Source organism: Aphelocoma coerulescens, chromosome 13, assembly GCF_041296385.1.
Source record: "Aphelocoma coerulescens isolate FSJ_1873_10779 chromosome 13, UR_Acoe_1.0, whole genome shotgun sequence".
In the NCBI taxonomy this organism is placed as follows: Eukaryota; Metazoa; Chordata; class Aves; order Passeriformes; family Corvidae; genus Aphelocoma; species Aphelocoma coerulescens.
In genome coordinates, this window is record NC_091027.1 from 1,435,001 (window position 1) to 1,451,408 (window position 16,408).

General features: G+C 45.6%; 1 protein-coding gene across 2 annotated transcripts in view; it reads right to left on the reverse strand.

Moving 5' to 3' along the window:
* ADRA1B (adrenoceptor alpha 1B) overlaps window positions 1-10,679 on the reverse strand; it is a 13,038-nt gene extending 2,359 nt beyond the window's left edge. The window contains exons 1-3 of one of the 2 annotated variants that reach the window (XM_069028611.1): window positions 10,306-10,679; window positions 8,051-9,811; window positions 5,856-6,137 (exon numbers count right to left, since the gene is read on the reverse strand). In XM_069028611.1, coding sequence (XP_068884712.1) covers window positions 5,944-6,137; window positions 8,051-9,017 — 1,161 coding nt within the window. In that variant the 5' untranslated portion in view covers window positions 9,018-9,811; window positions 10,306-10,679 and the 3' untranslated portion in view covers window positions 5,856-5,943. Of the gene's footprint in view, window positions 1-5,855; window positions 6,138-8,050; window positions 9,812-10,305 lie in introns of those variants that run through there. The other variant, XM_069028610.1, reaches the window with a different exon arrangement.
* Between the last annotated feature and the right edge of the window lie 5,729 nt (window positions 10,680-16,408).

Consider the following 16,408-nt stretch of genomic DNA (forward strand, 5'->3'; position numbering starts at 1 on the left):
TTATTTCTCAGCACTAACTCTGTGATTTATCAGTCACAGCACCACAATCCTCCCTCTCACTGCACCGCTGACACCAGTGAGATTCTCACACAGCACAAATAGAGAATTGGGAAATAATTCAGAAAATCAACTTGATCAGTTTTTTGCCCACAGTCCCCAGGCTTGATGGGGCTGTTGAGCTTAGAGACACACTGAGCAAGAGCAAATGTCATGGAAAGGAATTAAGAAGTATTTTATTTAGGAAGAACTAATTTCATTTAGGATCTGACTGGTTCTTTATAACAAATGCTTCATTACAGAGAAGGTCAAGCCTCCTCAATGAAATTAGGGAACACTGTGGGAAACAATTTGCCACGTTAATTCTCCTCAAATATTCTGCAAAATATGGAGGCAGAGCACCACTGAGACATTAAAATTCAGAGTCCACTGGAGTCAAGGAAGTCCTTGGAATTCTTTGTAAAGGCTCATAAGGACTTTACTGGGAAGAGTCCTTAAAATATCAAGGTGGGCAGCAGGAAAATCTGGAATGGCTTAATCATTGTACTCTTAATGAAGGAAAACTCTTCACTGAAGGAAGTTTTAATTAAACATTCATTTTTAATGCATTGTGGGTTTGATATCAATTAAGTATAATAAATTACTCATGGAATGATCAGTTCTGCTCAGAATTTATTACTTAGATTAGATAATAACTGGGGAGGAGTACTGTGAATTCCCCGGATTTAAGGACAAAAAGTCGCTATGGATGAATTTGGGGCTGTCAGGTGCTGTTTTCTGTACCTTACAAAGGAATTGCATTTCATAATCATCCAAATCCAGTTTTGTTTAGATGAAAACACACCTAGCAGGGAGTGTGTTGAGTTCTTTTCCAGTTTCCTGGAACAAATCCAACGTCTGGATTTATTGCAATACAAGGGTACAACAGAGTCACGTAAGGGCTTTTCTGAGTGCCACTGGATATTCCAGATGGGAAACTGGAGATCCACTGCATGGCTTTGTCATTGTGGGAAGATGAAAGAGCCACAAAATGTAAACTCCTGCTCTCTATTGATAACAGGTTGAAAATGAAATGTTTCAAAACCTTCTTGTTTGCACACCATGAAATACAAATAGAGAATTGGTAATTAGTGATTGGAAGTTTAGAGTCGGGGAAAGGTGCCCGTGGAAGGCAATCCAAGGGCCAGTCTTCTTTCAATCCATTTTGGTGCAGACTGGAGCCATCCTGACTGGAGTTAAATCTGAGCTTTTCAAGAGAAAATCCCAAGGTTTTAAAAATCGCTCTGGTGAGGGAAAGTGTTGCAAAACACCAAATGATAACAGCTGAGTTCTGAGACAGGGAAAGCTGGGAACTTCACCAGCATCAACCCCCAGCTCCATCTGTCCCCCAGGAGTCAGCTTGTGCAGAAGTGACCATTGCTGTGCAAGGAATCTGCTTTATGCTGGAACTTTTCCTGGGAAAAGTGGTTGATCAGATTTGTGCTGTGACCAGCACGAGACTTTCCAGGCTGGGAACCTCCGTGTTCCTGCTGTGATTCCTGCAGGAGCCACAACTCCTGGAAGCTGCTGCTGTTCCAGCTGAGTTACATCCACTGTGTGCACAGCCAGTAGAATCCTCCCTGCAGGAGCAATAATCTGCCCCTGAGCAGAGCTGTTGTGAGTTTAGAATGTGCTGAAAGGATGTGGCTGCCTTTTGTTTAAGCTTTCTGCAGCCCTTCTCACCACGGGCTCAGCCAAGCCAGCGTGCCAAGGTTTTAGAGCTAATTGGATTTCTAAAGCTCCTGATTTCTTCCCTTCCAGCATCCAGTGTTTGTTTACATTCCCCTGGACTTATCTAATGTAGGAAAAAACCTCCAAACAGTAGATGTTTACAAACAGTAGATGATGAAGTGGAGAGGGTGGTTATAAAACTAAGGCTTGGTCAAACTGGGAGGCACTGCAGGGCTGCTGGAGAAGAGGGTTAGGATAACAGGGGAAACAGCTAGAAAACAGTGAAAAAAGATCTTGAGAAATAGGGAGAGCATCCAAAATAAGCAGAATAAATTTCAATAAGGAAAATGAAAGGAAAACTGGATAAATGGTAAGTAACCAAGTAACATACAAATCTGATGGGGTTGCAGTTGTCATTGTGCAGTGTAGTGACAGGTACATTATGAATATCATGGAATGCTTTGGTTTAAAGGAACCTTAAAGCTCATCCAGTGCCACCCTCTGCCATGGGCAGGGACACCTTCTACTATCCCAGGCTGCTCAGAGCTCCCAAGTGTCCTGGTTGTGAGGCATTTATGTCCCAGGCACGCCAACCTACAGCAACTGCCTCATATTTCAGATGAACAAATCACTGCTATGAGAACAGCATGAACTTCATTCACAATGATTCAAATTTGAGAGCTTTTGAAAGGCTCCAAAAATAGAAACTTATCAGGAGTGGCCAAAATAAAACCAGGGCTTAAAGGAGGTACAGACAGGGATCAGATCTTTTCTTAAAGCCCAGAGCTGCTACACCTCCTTGCATTACAAGCAGTTGCAAGGCACAGCAGCTACATTTGATTTCTGAAGGGACAGTGCCTTGTATTTGATCACAGAATGACTGCCCTGGACACCACCTCCCAGCCCAGATCAGCTTTGTGACTTACACCACTGGGAGAGCTCATCTGTTTAAACTGTGCTGCCCTCACACAAATGTGATAAAACCAAGATCAGTTTTGGTCAGAATCTTGTTCAGTCTCTAAAGCTGACAGCACATAGGGACAGGGACACAGCATTATTGTTGTTATTATTTAGTCCAAACGAGTTACAGGCTCCAGCAGCTCCTGACTAGACAGCCCACGAGCCAAGATTATCCTTGTTTTGCAAAGGATTAGCTGATTAAGGGGGTCTAGAAAAGCTAATCTGAGGCTGCTGACATTTCATTTATTGTACTTAGATATCTGCAATTATTGAACATGCTCTGGTGTTTTCTCTCCTCCTTGCTCCTGCCTGACAGCTGAGCCAACCTGTCCTGGCCATGGCTGGTAGGAAATAGCTCCAGCTACACCATTACAGAGGTACTGGATGAATTTCCAGGGTAGATTTTCTCTCTTGGCCCTCAGAGATGGGAGGTTACTGCTTTCCAGTTTCTAGGGCTCACCTGGGAGCCCACCAGAACAGCTCTAAGCCTTGCCGTGGGTCATGCAGGAGTGTTTTAGTAAAGACAGGAAAAACCTCCCCGGCTCTTTGTTCCTGGCATTTCACCCCAAGCACCTGAGACCCTGAGCTCTGGCCTCGGTGCTTCAGGACCACCTGTATTGGTGTGGCTTTACTCAGGGCTGTCCCCATGACACCAACCCGAGCAGCTTCTCAAGTGTTTGCAAACCCCTCTGGCATAAGGATCTCGTGTCCAAGTGCCCTGCTAAAATCAGCATTTCCTCTGAAATTCTCCCTTCTCTCCTGCCTTTGAGATTCCCTCTCACTGCCCAGTGGCTCAGTCCTGAATGTTTTTTCCTTGGATCTCTCTGGCTGCCTGACACAGGAGCTGCTGCCATCCCTGGGGCTGAAGAGTCAACACTGCTTCATTTCTTTGTACATTTTTCTGCATTGCTTTGTGTATTTGGTTCTGTAACAGTGTCCACTGTAGGATTTCCCTTTGTTCCTCCGACAAACAAATCCAAAGCCTGCAGAGGAATTACCCAGGAATTTGTGCAGTTTTCCCTACTTTGATAACATGTCTGTTCTAAACCCCAGAAGTCGGTGAGTGACTGGTAACTGATACCCTTTGCAAAGCAAGGGCTTAAACCAGGGCTTAAGGGAGGCTGTTTCAGTAGGAAAATGAATCATCCCAAAATAATCTGGTGCTCCCCACGTGCCAAAACACTCTGTGCTACTCAGTGAATGCCCTCAGGATGTTTAATTGTCCAGTTCCTGATGTCTCCTGTCAACTGAACTTTGCACAAGGATTGACCTGCTGGATTGCCACATCTCATTAATTTATCTGAATTCTTTACAATTATTAACTCGAGGTCATCAGTTCTAGAGAGCTGGACTGGCCGGGGAGGGGAAGAGGAGGCAGATGAGGTGGAGATAAGCCAGGCCTAAAGCCCTGCAGAGAGCAGAGCCCAGTGGCACTGCCAGCACCAGACCTAAAGCCTGGGAGTGTTTCCCATGGAAACCAAGGGGCCTAATTTGGTATTCTCAGAGGCTGGCCTGATGTAACATAAATCTACATTCTGTACTTAAATAACATTTCATTTTAAGAATGATTTTGTGCTGGCTGACCTACAGCATGTAGAATTTTTTAAGCTATTTTTAATTATTTTCTAGAGACGTTTCAGAAGCTTAATCCATAATGATAGTCTCACCAGGTCCATCTTCATCCTGGAGCTCTTGGGACCTGCTCCCACTGCCAGTCCAAGAGTTTTGTTTCTCTTCAGTGGATGGACTCCAGGATTTGTGGGAGCAGGGGAAATTAGGCTCCAAACTGAGCAGTGAATACTGCTCTGACCTCCACTGGAATTATGCAGCAGGCTGGGGAAGTGCCCTGGTTAAGTGCCTGGAGAGTTTTCCCCCTGGGAATGTCTGGGAGAAGTCTGGGAAGGCTGCTCTGATATCTCAGTTTACAGGAGTGACACTAAACCTCTCCTTATACAATCCTTCATTTTGCATTCACTTTTTAAACAAAGGCATTGGCATAAAATTGGACCCTACATTGTTTGAAGGAGGGAGTTTTAATGAGTGTTACCTTAGTTCTGCAGGGCTCTGGCCTTTAAATAAAAAGAATCTCTTTTACTCATCATTTATCAGCACTGAATATTTAATGTAGTCCTGCTGCCTAAGGAAGAATTTGTATGAAAGGGATGAAAAGAAACATTTATTTTAAAAAACCAAGATATTTACTCCTCAAAGCTGAGTCACTGAATTTATGGCTCAAGAAGTTGTCTCAAAGACATGTATGTCCTTAGTTTATTTCTTATGTTGAATCACAAATAATTTTGAGTGCCAGGATGACTTTGCTCAGCCAGGGAGCTTTTATAAATGTGTGCAGCCAGGATGTTCTGTGGCTCCACTGCTGTCTGGAAAGAACATCCAATACCCCAATTTCTCACATGACTCTCCTCACTCCCAGTTCTGCATCCTCAGGTGCTGAAGACAGCACAGCTCAGTGCTCCAGGCCTGACTGGGGTAATTCCTGGTGCTGAGGATTTACTGCTGCTCGGTGCCTGTGATGTCAGGGCTGGAATTCCAGTCTGCACTGGATACAGAGCTTGCCTCGGGATTTTTGCTCTGGAAACGTTGATATAACTTCTTTTCATTTTTCCAAGCAATCTGCCTGCTTTCAGCACCACAGCTGTTCCCAGGGCATAGCTGCCACCTGATGGAATAACCTTGTGGCTGGAATATCAAACGGGGAGATGTGGAATAAATTGAAATGCCAGGCTGGAAGAAGAAGAATAATTTTTTCGGGGGAAACTCATGGAATTGCTGAGAACACCAAGGAAACTCCGCTACATCTAAGGAGGTTTGTTCAGACCTGGGGCTGTGGTGCTGCACAGATAACATTTACCAGCTTGGCAAATGTTTTGTGGCTGGGTCCACAGAAATCCAGAGCTGCTCTGCCAACACCCTCCTGCAGAGTCGTGGAATTACTGAGGGAAACAGGGAGCAGAGAAATAGAAATAGCAATGATGCAGATGTGAGGGTGTGATTTGGGTTACTGGGGCAAACAGAAGGTGTGAGGAGAAGCTGAGGAAGAAGCCTGTCCTAGCAGGAACGGGAGGTGTCCCAGCTGGACAGCCCAGGAACCAATGGAGAGCTTGGAAAACATCAGCACCTTTTGGATTCTACAGTTTGCCTATCCCAGAAATCGATTTCATACCACTGGGTGCTCTTTAAAGGGCTTTTAATAGCATTTCACTGAATTTTATGTCTTCAAAACACAAAGGAAAAGATTCCTGGTATGAAGAGTGCAGTTCACAGCTCCTTAGGAATTCTTTCCCCACTGCTTTCCCCTCTGCTGCAGTTGAGAACAGCTGCACTGTGCACATCAGGAAAAGGACTTTTCCCACCTGTTCTCATGAGCAATGCTTGAGTCACGCCTGACATCTTTAATTGACTCTGCATTGCTACACAGAGATAAAAATCCAGGGGGCTGGACAGTGCTGGATCTTAAATTAAAAAAGAAAAAATCAGGCACAAGGAATAAACCCAGCCTATTCCTAGTCAGCAAAACAAAGGGAAGATACCTACTGTGGAAATGCATTTGCATATTGTATGGGATGCTACAGATACCTCTTCTCCCCCCTTTTTCAGCCAGAGGGTTTCTGACAGGAACAGGATTCCAGCTGTGCCAGGGCACTGCCGAGAGCTCATCCCTGCAGCAGTGCCAAGTGTCCCCACACCGGGGGTGGCCTGGGGTCACAGCTCTGGGCTGGGGTGGGCTGGGGTCCCCAGCACTGGGTTTGGCCCCCAGCCCCTGTGCCAGCCCCTGTGCTGTGCTGGAGGCTCCAGCCTGTCCCCCACTGCTGCCTCGGCACAATTTGTGCAGGAGAAAAAAATCCTATCCTGGCAAGCAATAAATCCTCCCTCAGGTGGTTTAACAGCCACTCACTAAACCTCCCAGAGAGCCCAGGAGGTTTGAAATAACTTCTCAAAGGGAAGCTGACACTTCTCCAGGAAACTAGTTCGTGTCTCCCTTTGCTCTTGCCCTGTGCCCGTGTTTTTGCTGGGCTGCTCCACATCTGTGCTGGGTGAGAGTGTCAGTCCCTGGCTCCTGCCACCCACACACATGAGCTGCTGTGTTCACAGTTTCCCTTCAATAATTCAAAATCAAGGAGAGACTCTGCTTTTTCAGGGGATCACGGCCTACTGGAAACAAATCTAGTACTGCTCTGTATGGTGGAAATGCCTTGAGTCATAAAGGTTTTAAAATGCAATAGAGTAAGTTAGAGATGACAAAGTTGCCCTGCAGCAGCTGAAGCAGTAAAGATTCTACTCTAAATGATATTACACGGAAATTACAGTTTTATAACACTTCACCAGGACCAGGCTGCTGAACTCAGTTTAGTTTTCTTGAACAATCTCTAAAAATATTCGCTTGCCACTCAATCAGAAATGTTTTGGTTGGGTAACTAAGTAAACACAAACACAGAACATTAATAAAGGCTTTTTCTCCCTTTTCTTTCTCCACCTCTTTCCATAATTAGGCTGCCAGATTGTCTCAGAGAAATGAATTTTGGACAGATATTTCCGAGAGCTCGGTAATTGAATATCTTGAGATACTCCCCTTCAGAGGTAGTGCTGATATTAAAAACAATCCAAGCACATTTCACACAGCTTTGGGGACACTGAGCAATGTGTTAAGGCTACATCAATGCTTCAGCAATATTTTAAAGTTGAAAGGGAATGAAGTGGCTGCCAAAAGGTCCCATGGCAGTGTCCAAAACGCCTGAATCGAGACCTGACACCAACGAGCACCTTCCCTTGGGGATCTGTGGGATCTCCGTGTCTTTGCTCTTAGGATTTGTTCAGTAACGTTTGAACTCAAAACTAGAACTTACTCAGCCTCCCAAAGCTCAGGGGAGTTTTGTCCCTCACAATTAACTAAGCTCATTTCCAGTTAAGGCACTTAATAATGCCAAAATCCTACAGTGTTATATCCCAAACCTGGGGAAGTGAGCTGAACCCCCAACACTGCAGTGCTGCAGCTCTCTGGTCTTATCTAGGATTTGGGGTAAAGCATCCTATGGCAGTATTTCTAATTAAAAATCACCTAATTCAATTCAAATGAACATCATAAAGGAGGATTTAAGACATGAACCCTGGAGATATTGTCCCCTGGGGTGACACAGGCCCCGAGGACTCCAGGTGAGCAGCTTTGTGCAGCTGCACACTTCCCAAAGTTCCAGTGTGACTCTTTGCACATCAGGAGTTCCCTTCCTTTCGTTCCCTTCATCTGCTCACTGCAGCTCTCCCAACAGGATCTCCTTCTCATCCATCTGATCCCTTTCCATGAGATTCCTGTAGGATCCAACAAACCCACCCCGACCACTGCCCTGGCAATCCCTGGTTCCCAACTCACCCAGTGGTAGGACAATGAAGAAGGGGAGCCAGCACAGGATAAACATGCCAACCACAATTCCCAACGTCTTAGCTGCCTTCTTTTCTCTGGAGAATTTTAAAAGTTTGAAAGCTAAGGAGTTCCTGGGATTGTGACCCTTGGATTTGGTGTTGTTTAGCGTGTCCTCGTGCTTGTAATGAATCCGTAAGGTCAGCTCCTTGGAGTTGGACATTTCTTTCATCACCCCAGCTTCCAGGTTCCTGGTAGTCCTTTTGGCCACGATGTAGACCCGGCAGTACATCACGAGGATGACGATTAGAGGGATGTAAAAGGAGCCCAGGGAGGAGAAGAGAGCATAGAAGGGCTCCTCGGTGATCCGGCACTCCCTGTCGTCCTGCGGGGCCGGCTCCTTCCAGCCCAGCAGAGGCCCGATGGAAATCACCATGGACAGGACCCAGACGCCCAGGAGAGCCAAAATCGCCCTTCTCCTCGTGACCAGCGTGGGGTACTGCAGGGAGTAGCGCACCCCGATGTATCTGTCTATGGAAATCGCACACAGACTCAAAATCGAGGCTGTGCAGCACAGCACATCCACTGCTGCCCAGATGTCACAGAATATCCTCCCCAAAGCCCAGTAGCCAAGCACCTCCAGCGTGGCAGAGAACGGCAGGACAGTGAAACTCAGCAGCAGGTCTGCTATGGCCAGGTTAATGATGAAATAGTTCGTAGGGATTCTTAAATGTCTGTTGCAAGCCACTGAGAGAATTACCAGGATATTTCCTATGATAGCAAAGAGAATAAAGGCACCGAGGATCAGCCCCACAATGATCGCCCTGCTGGTGGCCAAGGCAGGTGAATCCAGGTTGCTTCCTGTCTCGTTGGAGTTGTTTGCAGAAAAATTGCCATAATTTAGTGCAGAGCCTTTGAAATATCCCGGTATTGATGTGTTGGATTTATTATCAAGGTGGGTATTCATCTTAAAAATCATCCTCCATAGCCAGCTGGCGTTGTGTCCCTCGCCGAGTCAGCTCAAAGTCATCTCTGGACCCGCGAAGTGGTTGCAGAGCCCCGGGCAGTGACAGGAGGAGAATTCATGTCCCCGGAGAGCCGCAGCCCCAGCTCGGGGAACCTGCCCGGCCTGGGGTCCCGGGCAGCCCGGGGCAGCCGGAGTCACCAACACGCGGCTGCTCCAGGGTCCTTCATTTCCCATGCGGAGCCGCTGGAAGCAGCAGCAGCAGCAGCAGCAGGAATCCTGCCCGGAGCCGGGGGAGTTGCGCTGCTGCCGTGCCTGACACGCGGGGCGGGCTCAGCGCTGTGCCCGGAGCGGCCGCGCCGGAGGCGGAGGGACCGGGGGACAGAGGGACAGAGGGACCGGGGGACAGAGGGACGGAGGGACAGAGGGACCGGGGGACAGAGGGACCGGGGGACAGAGGGACCGGGGGACAGAGGGACAGAGGGACGGAGGGACAGAGGGACGGAGGGACGGAGGGACAGAGGGACCGGGGGACAGAGAGATGGTCCCGGGTCCCTGCGCGGCCGGAGGAGGTGGGAGGCTCCGCCGTGCGGGGACAGTGCGGTGACCCTGCGGTGGCTGTGCGGGGACAGTGCGGGGACAGTGCGGTGGCGGTGCGGTGACCCTGCGGTGGCTGTGCGGGGACAGCAGTGAGTGAGGGGACAGCACTGAGTGAGGGGACAGCACTAGAGGGCAATGCCGGCCGGGCGACATCGGGGGAGCATCGCGATCTTAACTCAGCGTTTGCCACAGGAACCCGCAGTGCAAACCTGTAAAAAACCAGTTGCAGTATCTGAGAAAAAATATCCTTGGTGGGACGTGGTGAAAAAAGCAATTTCAGGACAAAATGATCTGTTGCCCTTTTGCCCGTTAAGGAAATATATTGGAGTTTATTTTGTGAGTCACATATCATTTTAGAGAGCTAATCATCTCCTAAGGACAAGTAGCTTGATTCCAAAAATCCCTGGTGTATTTGTACCATTCATTATTCAGTATTACTATTCAATATTCAATGATGGCATAAAGTTTGTTTCTAACTATAAAAATTCTGTTAATAGAATAAAACTGTAACAGATCAGCAAGATCTTGATGTTGTTCTGTACTCCTCTACCGGGCACATCTGTGGCTTCATCTCCTCTTTTCCACCTCTGTAACTTTTCCAAGCACAGTTTATTTTGCATCCCAGCCCTGAGCAGAGCTAAGCACCCCAGCCCACAGCCCAAGGGAAGGCAAAGAAAAGGATTTACTTTAGGAAATACTTTACCTTTAGTACTCTTGATGCTGAAGTATCTTTCTGAGTCTTTACTCAGGGCTCTGAGGTCATTGAGGCTGTTGTTAATTTGTCATAGCTCAGGGAAAAGTCATCCTCTTACAGTAGCCTATAAAGCAAAATATAAGTAACAGCTGATTGTTTTTAGATAATAGCCTTTAATGTTGAAAGCAGTGGTTTCTTGGTTTCTTCATCTTGTGAAGCTTTGGGGAGAAATCTCAGAACTTTAGAGCTCAGTGCCATGAAAAACAAAAAGTGAGAGATTTGCTGAACATAAAACTGCCAAAATCCTGTTCTCAACTTTCTGTCGTCAGATTACGTCCCACAGCTGTTGTCTGCTGTACTCCGGGTTACTCTGTATTGATTTTCCTGTTACAAAATGTACTGTGTTTAAAATAAAAGCTTCATATTTAATAAAGCAGCTATGGCTGAGACTTGCAGCTGACTGCTGGTTTTGAGGACAAACCATGTAAACAAAAGTTGAATTTCACTCAGGGAGTGCAGGGCAGATGTTGGTGTGGCCCTTCCCAGCAGCAGGGCTGTGGCAAAGCTTTGTTGTTCAAAAACTTCCCTTTGAAACGTTCACAAGAATGACAAGATGATGTCATGGAGTCAGTGAAGGGGAGAGGAACAAACACTGGATTTATGAGCTTCACCTCAGCTTTTCTGCCCCTGCCCTGGCCACGGCAGGGTTTTCAGTGCTGCTAAAGGCAGGCAGCAGCTGGGACTTGGGGCATTCATCCTTCACACTCACAGCTCCTGCTGGACTCCACTCTCAGTTCTGTTTGTGATTTCTGACTTTGTTTCTGTGTTTTAGCTGTGAATTCCTCAGGCTGGGGGCTCTGTCCTGGGGTCACAGCTCTGCCTGGCCAGGGAGTGACCTGGTGCCACCCTCAGCGCAGTCGTGGCACAGGGTCACTGCATCCTCCCTCTCACGGGGGCTGAGCTACACTGATTAAAAATAGTTTGATTAGAACATTAGGTCCAGACATAACCCTGTTACAGCCTTTGGCACGTAAGAAAATTTGATCACTGCAGAATGTGGAGAGGTTGGATAAGAAAAGCTCTGTGAGGGTGTGAACTGCTCCGCTCCGGTTTTCAGCTGGCATCGTGTGGGACATGCCCAGCCTGCCAGGGGTGACAGAGCGGCCTGAAACTGCTGCCTGGCTTTGGGCACACTCCAAGCAGACTCTGTAGTCCCAAGGAGCCAGATCTTCCAACAGCCTTTCAGCAGCTGCTGGAGTCAGCTGGTTCCGGGACACGGTGCCCACAGCGGAGGAAAGGGCAGAGGGAAGGGAGCGGATCCTGACTGGTCATGGCTGGACTAAAACATTTGCTCAGTACTGGGACCAGTCTGCTTCCCTTCCTGGTGCTGCTTTCTGTGCCACTCTGGATGAAAGAACAGACAGAAAAATCCCATTCCAAGGGTCAGAGGAACACAAAGCTGTGGCTCATCTCCCGCAGCCCCTGGAGGAGTCTGATGTGTTCTCACAGCCCTGTTTACCAGGCTGTGCAAAAACAAACTGCTTGAATAATCATGAGCCTGAGCTGATGAATGTTCACAAATTGCTCTGAGATCTTCAGCAGCAGGTGCTGTAAGAGAACCAAATGTATTGAAACTCAGACATGAGCATTAACTCTTTACCTGCCTCGGGATGAGGGATGGAACAGGGACTGTGAGAAATGGCGACTTTTTCTGCCAGGTTTAAGGTGTCACTTGGAGCCAGCCAAAGACACCTGCTCAGAGAAGTGCAGATGGGATTCATGGCAGAGTTATTTTCGTTCAGATGAATCTCAGTTTTCAATGAAAAAGTGAATTTAATAGCCTAAAGATTCTAGTCAATAATACTCCAATAATGCTCCCAGAGTCATTTTTCAATTACTCCTTCAAGAGGAGCCCTTTTGCATGGCTCAGCTCTGTAAGGAGCTGTGCTCCTTTTCCTCATTTACAAAGGGATCTTTAAATATGTGCTGGCATTTGGATCTGATCTTGGGACCCAGCAGAGACACTCCCAGAGCACTTTTGCAATGCTGCTCCTAGTTGGGCATGGGGGGATGAGCTGATTCAGGATTTAAATGAGAATATCTCCTTGCAGATTTATATAATCCCTCTTGAGTGTTTCCATCTCACTTCTCTGCTGTTTGCTCTGATATTAAAGCATTACCTAGAAGTGGAGTGAAGAGCTGGGCTTGGGGAAGGCTTTTTGTGTGATTGTGGGTGGGTGTTTAGATTCCTGTGATGAATAATTGTATCTGCAGCTCTGAAAACATGCGAGTGTTTGGCTCTAGATTATGTTCAAAACAGAAGTTCTCTGTAGAGAGGGTCCTTAAAAATGCACTGATAAAAAGATGAAATTTGTCTGCTTTTGATAGAAACTTCAGAGTTGGCTACAGAGCTGCACTTAATTATTGCTTGTTTCATTAATTACAGGGGATAATGCTGGTACTGTACCATTGCACAGTTGTACAAGGCTCCTTCCTGAAGTCTTTCTTCTGGAAATCACTAAAAATCATGGATAGTGTGATCCACAAAATGTATTTCCTTCATTTCCATTCCTGCTAATGGGCAGAACTTTGTCCTTCATGGAAAACCTCTTTGGCCTAGCCAGAATTGTAAAATCTTCCTAAAGACATTGGAAATAGACTGGATTACGGATCCCTTACATTTTGTGGTTAAGCAGCAACACATTTGCTTGGAACACACAAACCCTGAACCCCAGGAAAGGAAATTTCCATGATGAGAAGAGAAAAAATACATTTAAAATGCTAATTTGCAGTTGCCCAATGGTGATATTTAAAGCCTTGTGGGTTTATTTTCAGAGCAAGGGAAATATCTCCCAGGTTTGTGTTAACAGCCAAGGTTATTAGCTGGAACTTGCCAAAACAGGATTGCACACACTTGCAATTTGGAATAATCTTTTTTTCTGTAGTTACTCAGTGCTTGTCATTTTTATGCCAATAGGATTTAAAGAGAATTTGCTGGTAAAATTAACTAAAATACAATTATTTTTATGCTCTCACTGGCTCTTAAATCCTCTCCCTTAGGTTTTGCAGGCCCATTGCCCACACTAGACCATGTTTTTTCTCACTGTGCATTTCTGTCAGAGAGAGCTGTGCTGGAAACTCCTAAAATTTATCAGTAATTAACCAGTTACTGATAGAGGCCTTATCTCAGAGGCTTTGTGAGGTTGATGCCAGCAATGGACTGTGTGTTTAGGTGGGGTAGGAAAATCAGTATTTGGTGAAAGCGTCCCTGCCTTAAGGAGAGGGGGCAGCTCCTGCCTGTCCTTCTGCTGCTTGCCCTGGCTGTCCCAAATGGCACAGCCTGGCCAGGAGCTGGCCAAAGGAAGTGCAAATCCCTCCTAAAGCTCTGCCTAACTGCCCTGAGGAAAGAGCATTTCTGCCTGATCCCATGTGGGGATGATCCAAACCCAGGGAACTCTTTGTGCAATCTTTCAGAATTTCAATCCAAACTTAAGGGAATTTAAGGGAACCAGGAGAGGTAAAACAACTGAATTGTGGTGGAGAGGCAGGAGGGGACACCAGGCTCTCCTGGAAGGATCCTTTCCTTTGCTCCACATTTCAACCATTTCAGAACTTGCCTCTTTTGGGATAGAATTACAATGGAATAAACTTGAGGTTTTAATCTCTCTGTTCTAGACCCTAGAAATTCAAATTAATGCAGATTGCCCAGTCTTTTTTAAAAAGGCACATGGCTGGGTATATTTATTTATATTAAATAAGTTAAACTTCATGGAAAATATTTAACCTGAGATGAAAAGGGCAGGAATTCAATGCTGAAAAAAGAAAACCATTTTAAACACAGCACCAAGCTCCTGTTACTCACTCTTGGAAACCAACACTGTGCCAAGGGCCGAGCAAGATTAGGAGCAGATCAGAGGTTTTTGTGGCTGATGACACGAGCCCTGACAAGCTGGCTGAGGTGACCACAGTGTTATAAATCTCCACACCTCAGGAAATAAAGTTGGAGGTAAATTCAGGCTGGATAAAGCTCCTCATGCTGTCACAAATAATTAATCTCATTTCTGTGCCTCCTTCTCAGTCATTTCTTCGCTCTAAGAATGAGGTACCCAGCCCAGAGTAATATTTGTAACACAACAGAAATGTGGCTGGGAAAGGGATTTTTCAGACCTATCTGGGCTGAGTGGGAATTCTGTTGTCCTGAGAGTTTTCACCGTCATCTTTAAGCACCACAATACCTTAGAAACTTCTGGAAAGTCCCCCCTGATCTGTGCCCCAGGATTATTTCTGTACCAATGGCAGCTTTCTCTTTAATTATCCAAATGGTTTATTCTGCCTCGAACAGATCAGAGCAATTTGGGTCCCAAAGTCCTGGGACATTTAAATTTCAGCTTTCATTTTCCAGGTCGGACATTTGTGTGAAAGACCAATATTTCCTTTAAAAAAAAAAAACAACATAAATTTATTTTCCACCTCTCTCCATGTCACCAAGCTCTGCTCATGGTGTGCACAGTACTTAATTTCAGGTTTATGACATTTAGAACTTGCAATTGCAGCATAAATATCTTATTGCCAGTGAGTGGCTGGGGCCTCAGTGCTGATGAACATGGAATTCATCTTGCAGGGGTGATGTACGACCCCATTCTGGTGTTTTGCCTTGATGAAAATGCCTGGGAGAGGCAGGGACCGACTTTTATATTTGCAATAACACAGGCCTTAAAATATGGGCCAAGATCTTCATTCAGTGAGACTGATGTCAATCTATCATCTAATTTATCTGTTCCTTTCAATAAATCTGTATTTAGATGTACTTCAGGGTATCTTTATTGGAATTTAGCAGTTTTTCTACCCTTGAAGTAATTTTGACACCTAGTTTTGTTAAAATACGGGTATCTCTGAGGAGAAGAAAGTCTAAACTCTCTGTCTCGCTGCTTCCCTGCTCCCAGAGAAGTTGGAAATTTGTATTCCTCCTTCCTAGCTCAATAATTACCCAGTCATTCCTTTGCTGAACTCATTGCAGTAAAAATAATAATGCTAAAGGGCAGAATTCCTCAGAGAAGGATTGCAAATGGACAGAAAGCTGCTTTTGGTGCAGGGTTGAAAACATCAGGATAATAAGGAAGCAGAGGACAAAGAGGAGCTCTTTACTGTGCAGGAAGGGAATGAAAGAAAGAAAGAACTTTTGGGAAAATAAAGCAAAAAAGAACCAGGACAGTGACTGCTGTCAGATCTTCCAATGTGCCAGTCCTTAAAGCTGTAAATCCAAGTGCGAGAGGGAATTTTGCACGATCCCAAAGTCTGGAACTTCGGGAGAGAAAATGCCCCTTTTGTGTCTTTTCATCCAAGGGAATCTGGACCCTCCTGTTGAGGAGTGAACCAAAATATTCCCTTTTCTTGTTACTAACACTCAGCTTGTGATCCAGGGGTTGAAATGTTGCTGCTGCTCCTCCTTCACAGCAGAGTTTGAATGTACAAACACCTCATCACACTTTAAATTATGCATTAGTGGTTTCACACTCCTCAGAGCAAATTAAAGAAGCACATGCTACTCCATCTTTTAGAGATGAGTGTGAGAGAGAAACAAATTAATTTTTCCTTTTAAATTCAAAATTTAAATGAATTTTTTCAGTGCTACCCTGTGCATCAGTTGAACTCTCAGTAGCCAAAACGCAAACTACAGGTGGAACTGTGAGAACTTCAAAGAAAAGAATTAGTTTGCCTTGTATTTTCTGCTAAATGAACACTGAGCTCTTCTTTGAATTAATGTTAAATATTCATGAATCTGTTATTTTCCCCATATTTTGTTCTTGTGAGAAGCCATAAAAATCTATAAGCAGCCTTTATTTCTCCAGAGAAAAATTAGGTGAGAGAAAACATCTGTTTCTCTCTTTCTCCTGTCAAGATCTGGAATAATTATATCAACTATTTAAGCAACTGGGAGAGACCTAATTCTATTTAATTCTAATTAAATGTGCATTAGGTATGAAAGCGAACTGCACTGTGCCATAGTGGAGAGCAGTGTAGGGGAACAATGGGAAGAGCTTTATTTGGTGGAACTAAATTGATCCCTGCTGCTTCCCATATTCCTGAGCTTTACCATGGGGGGTATGTGGGA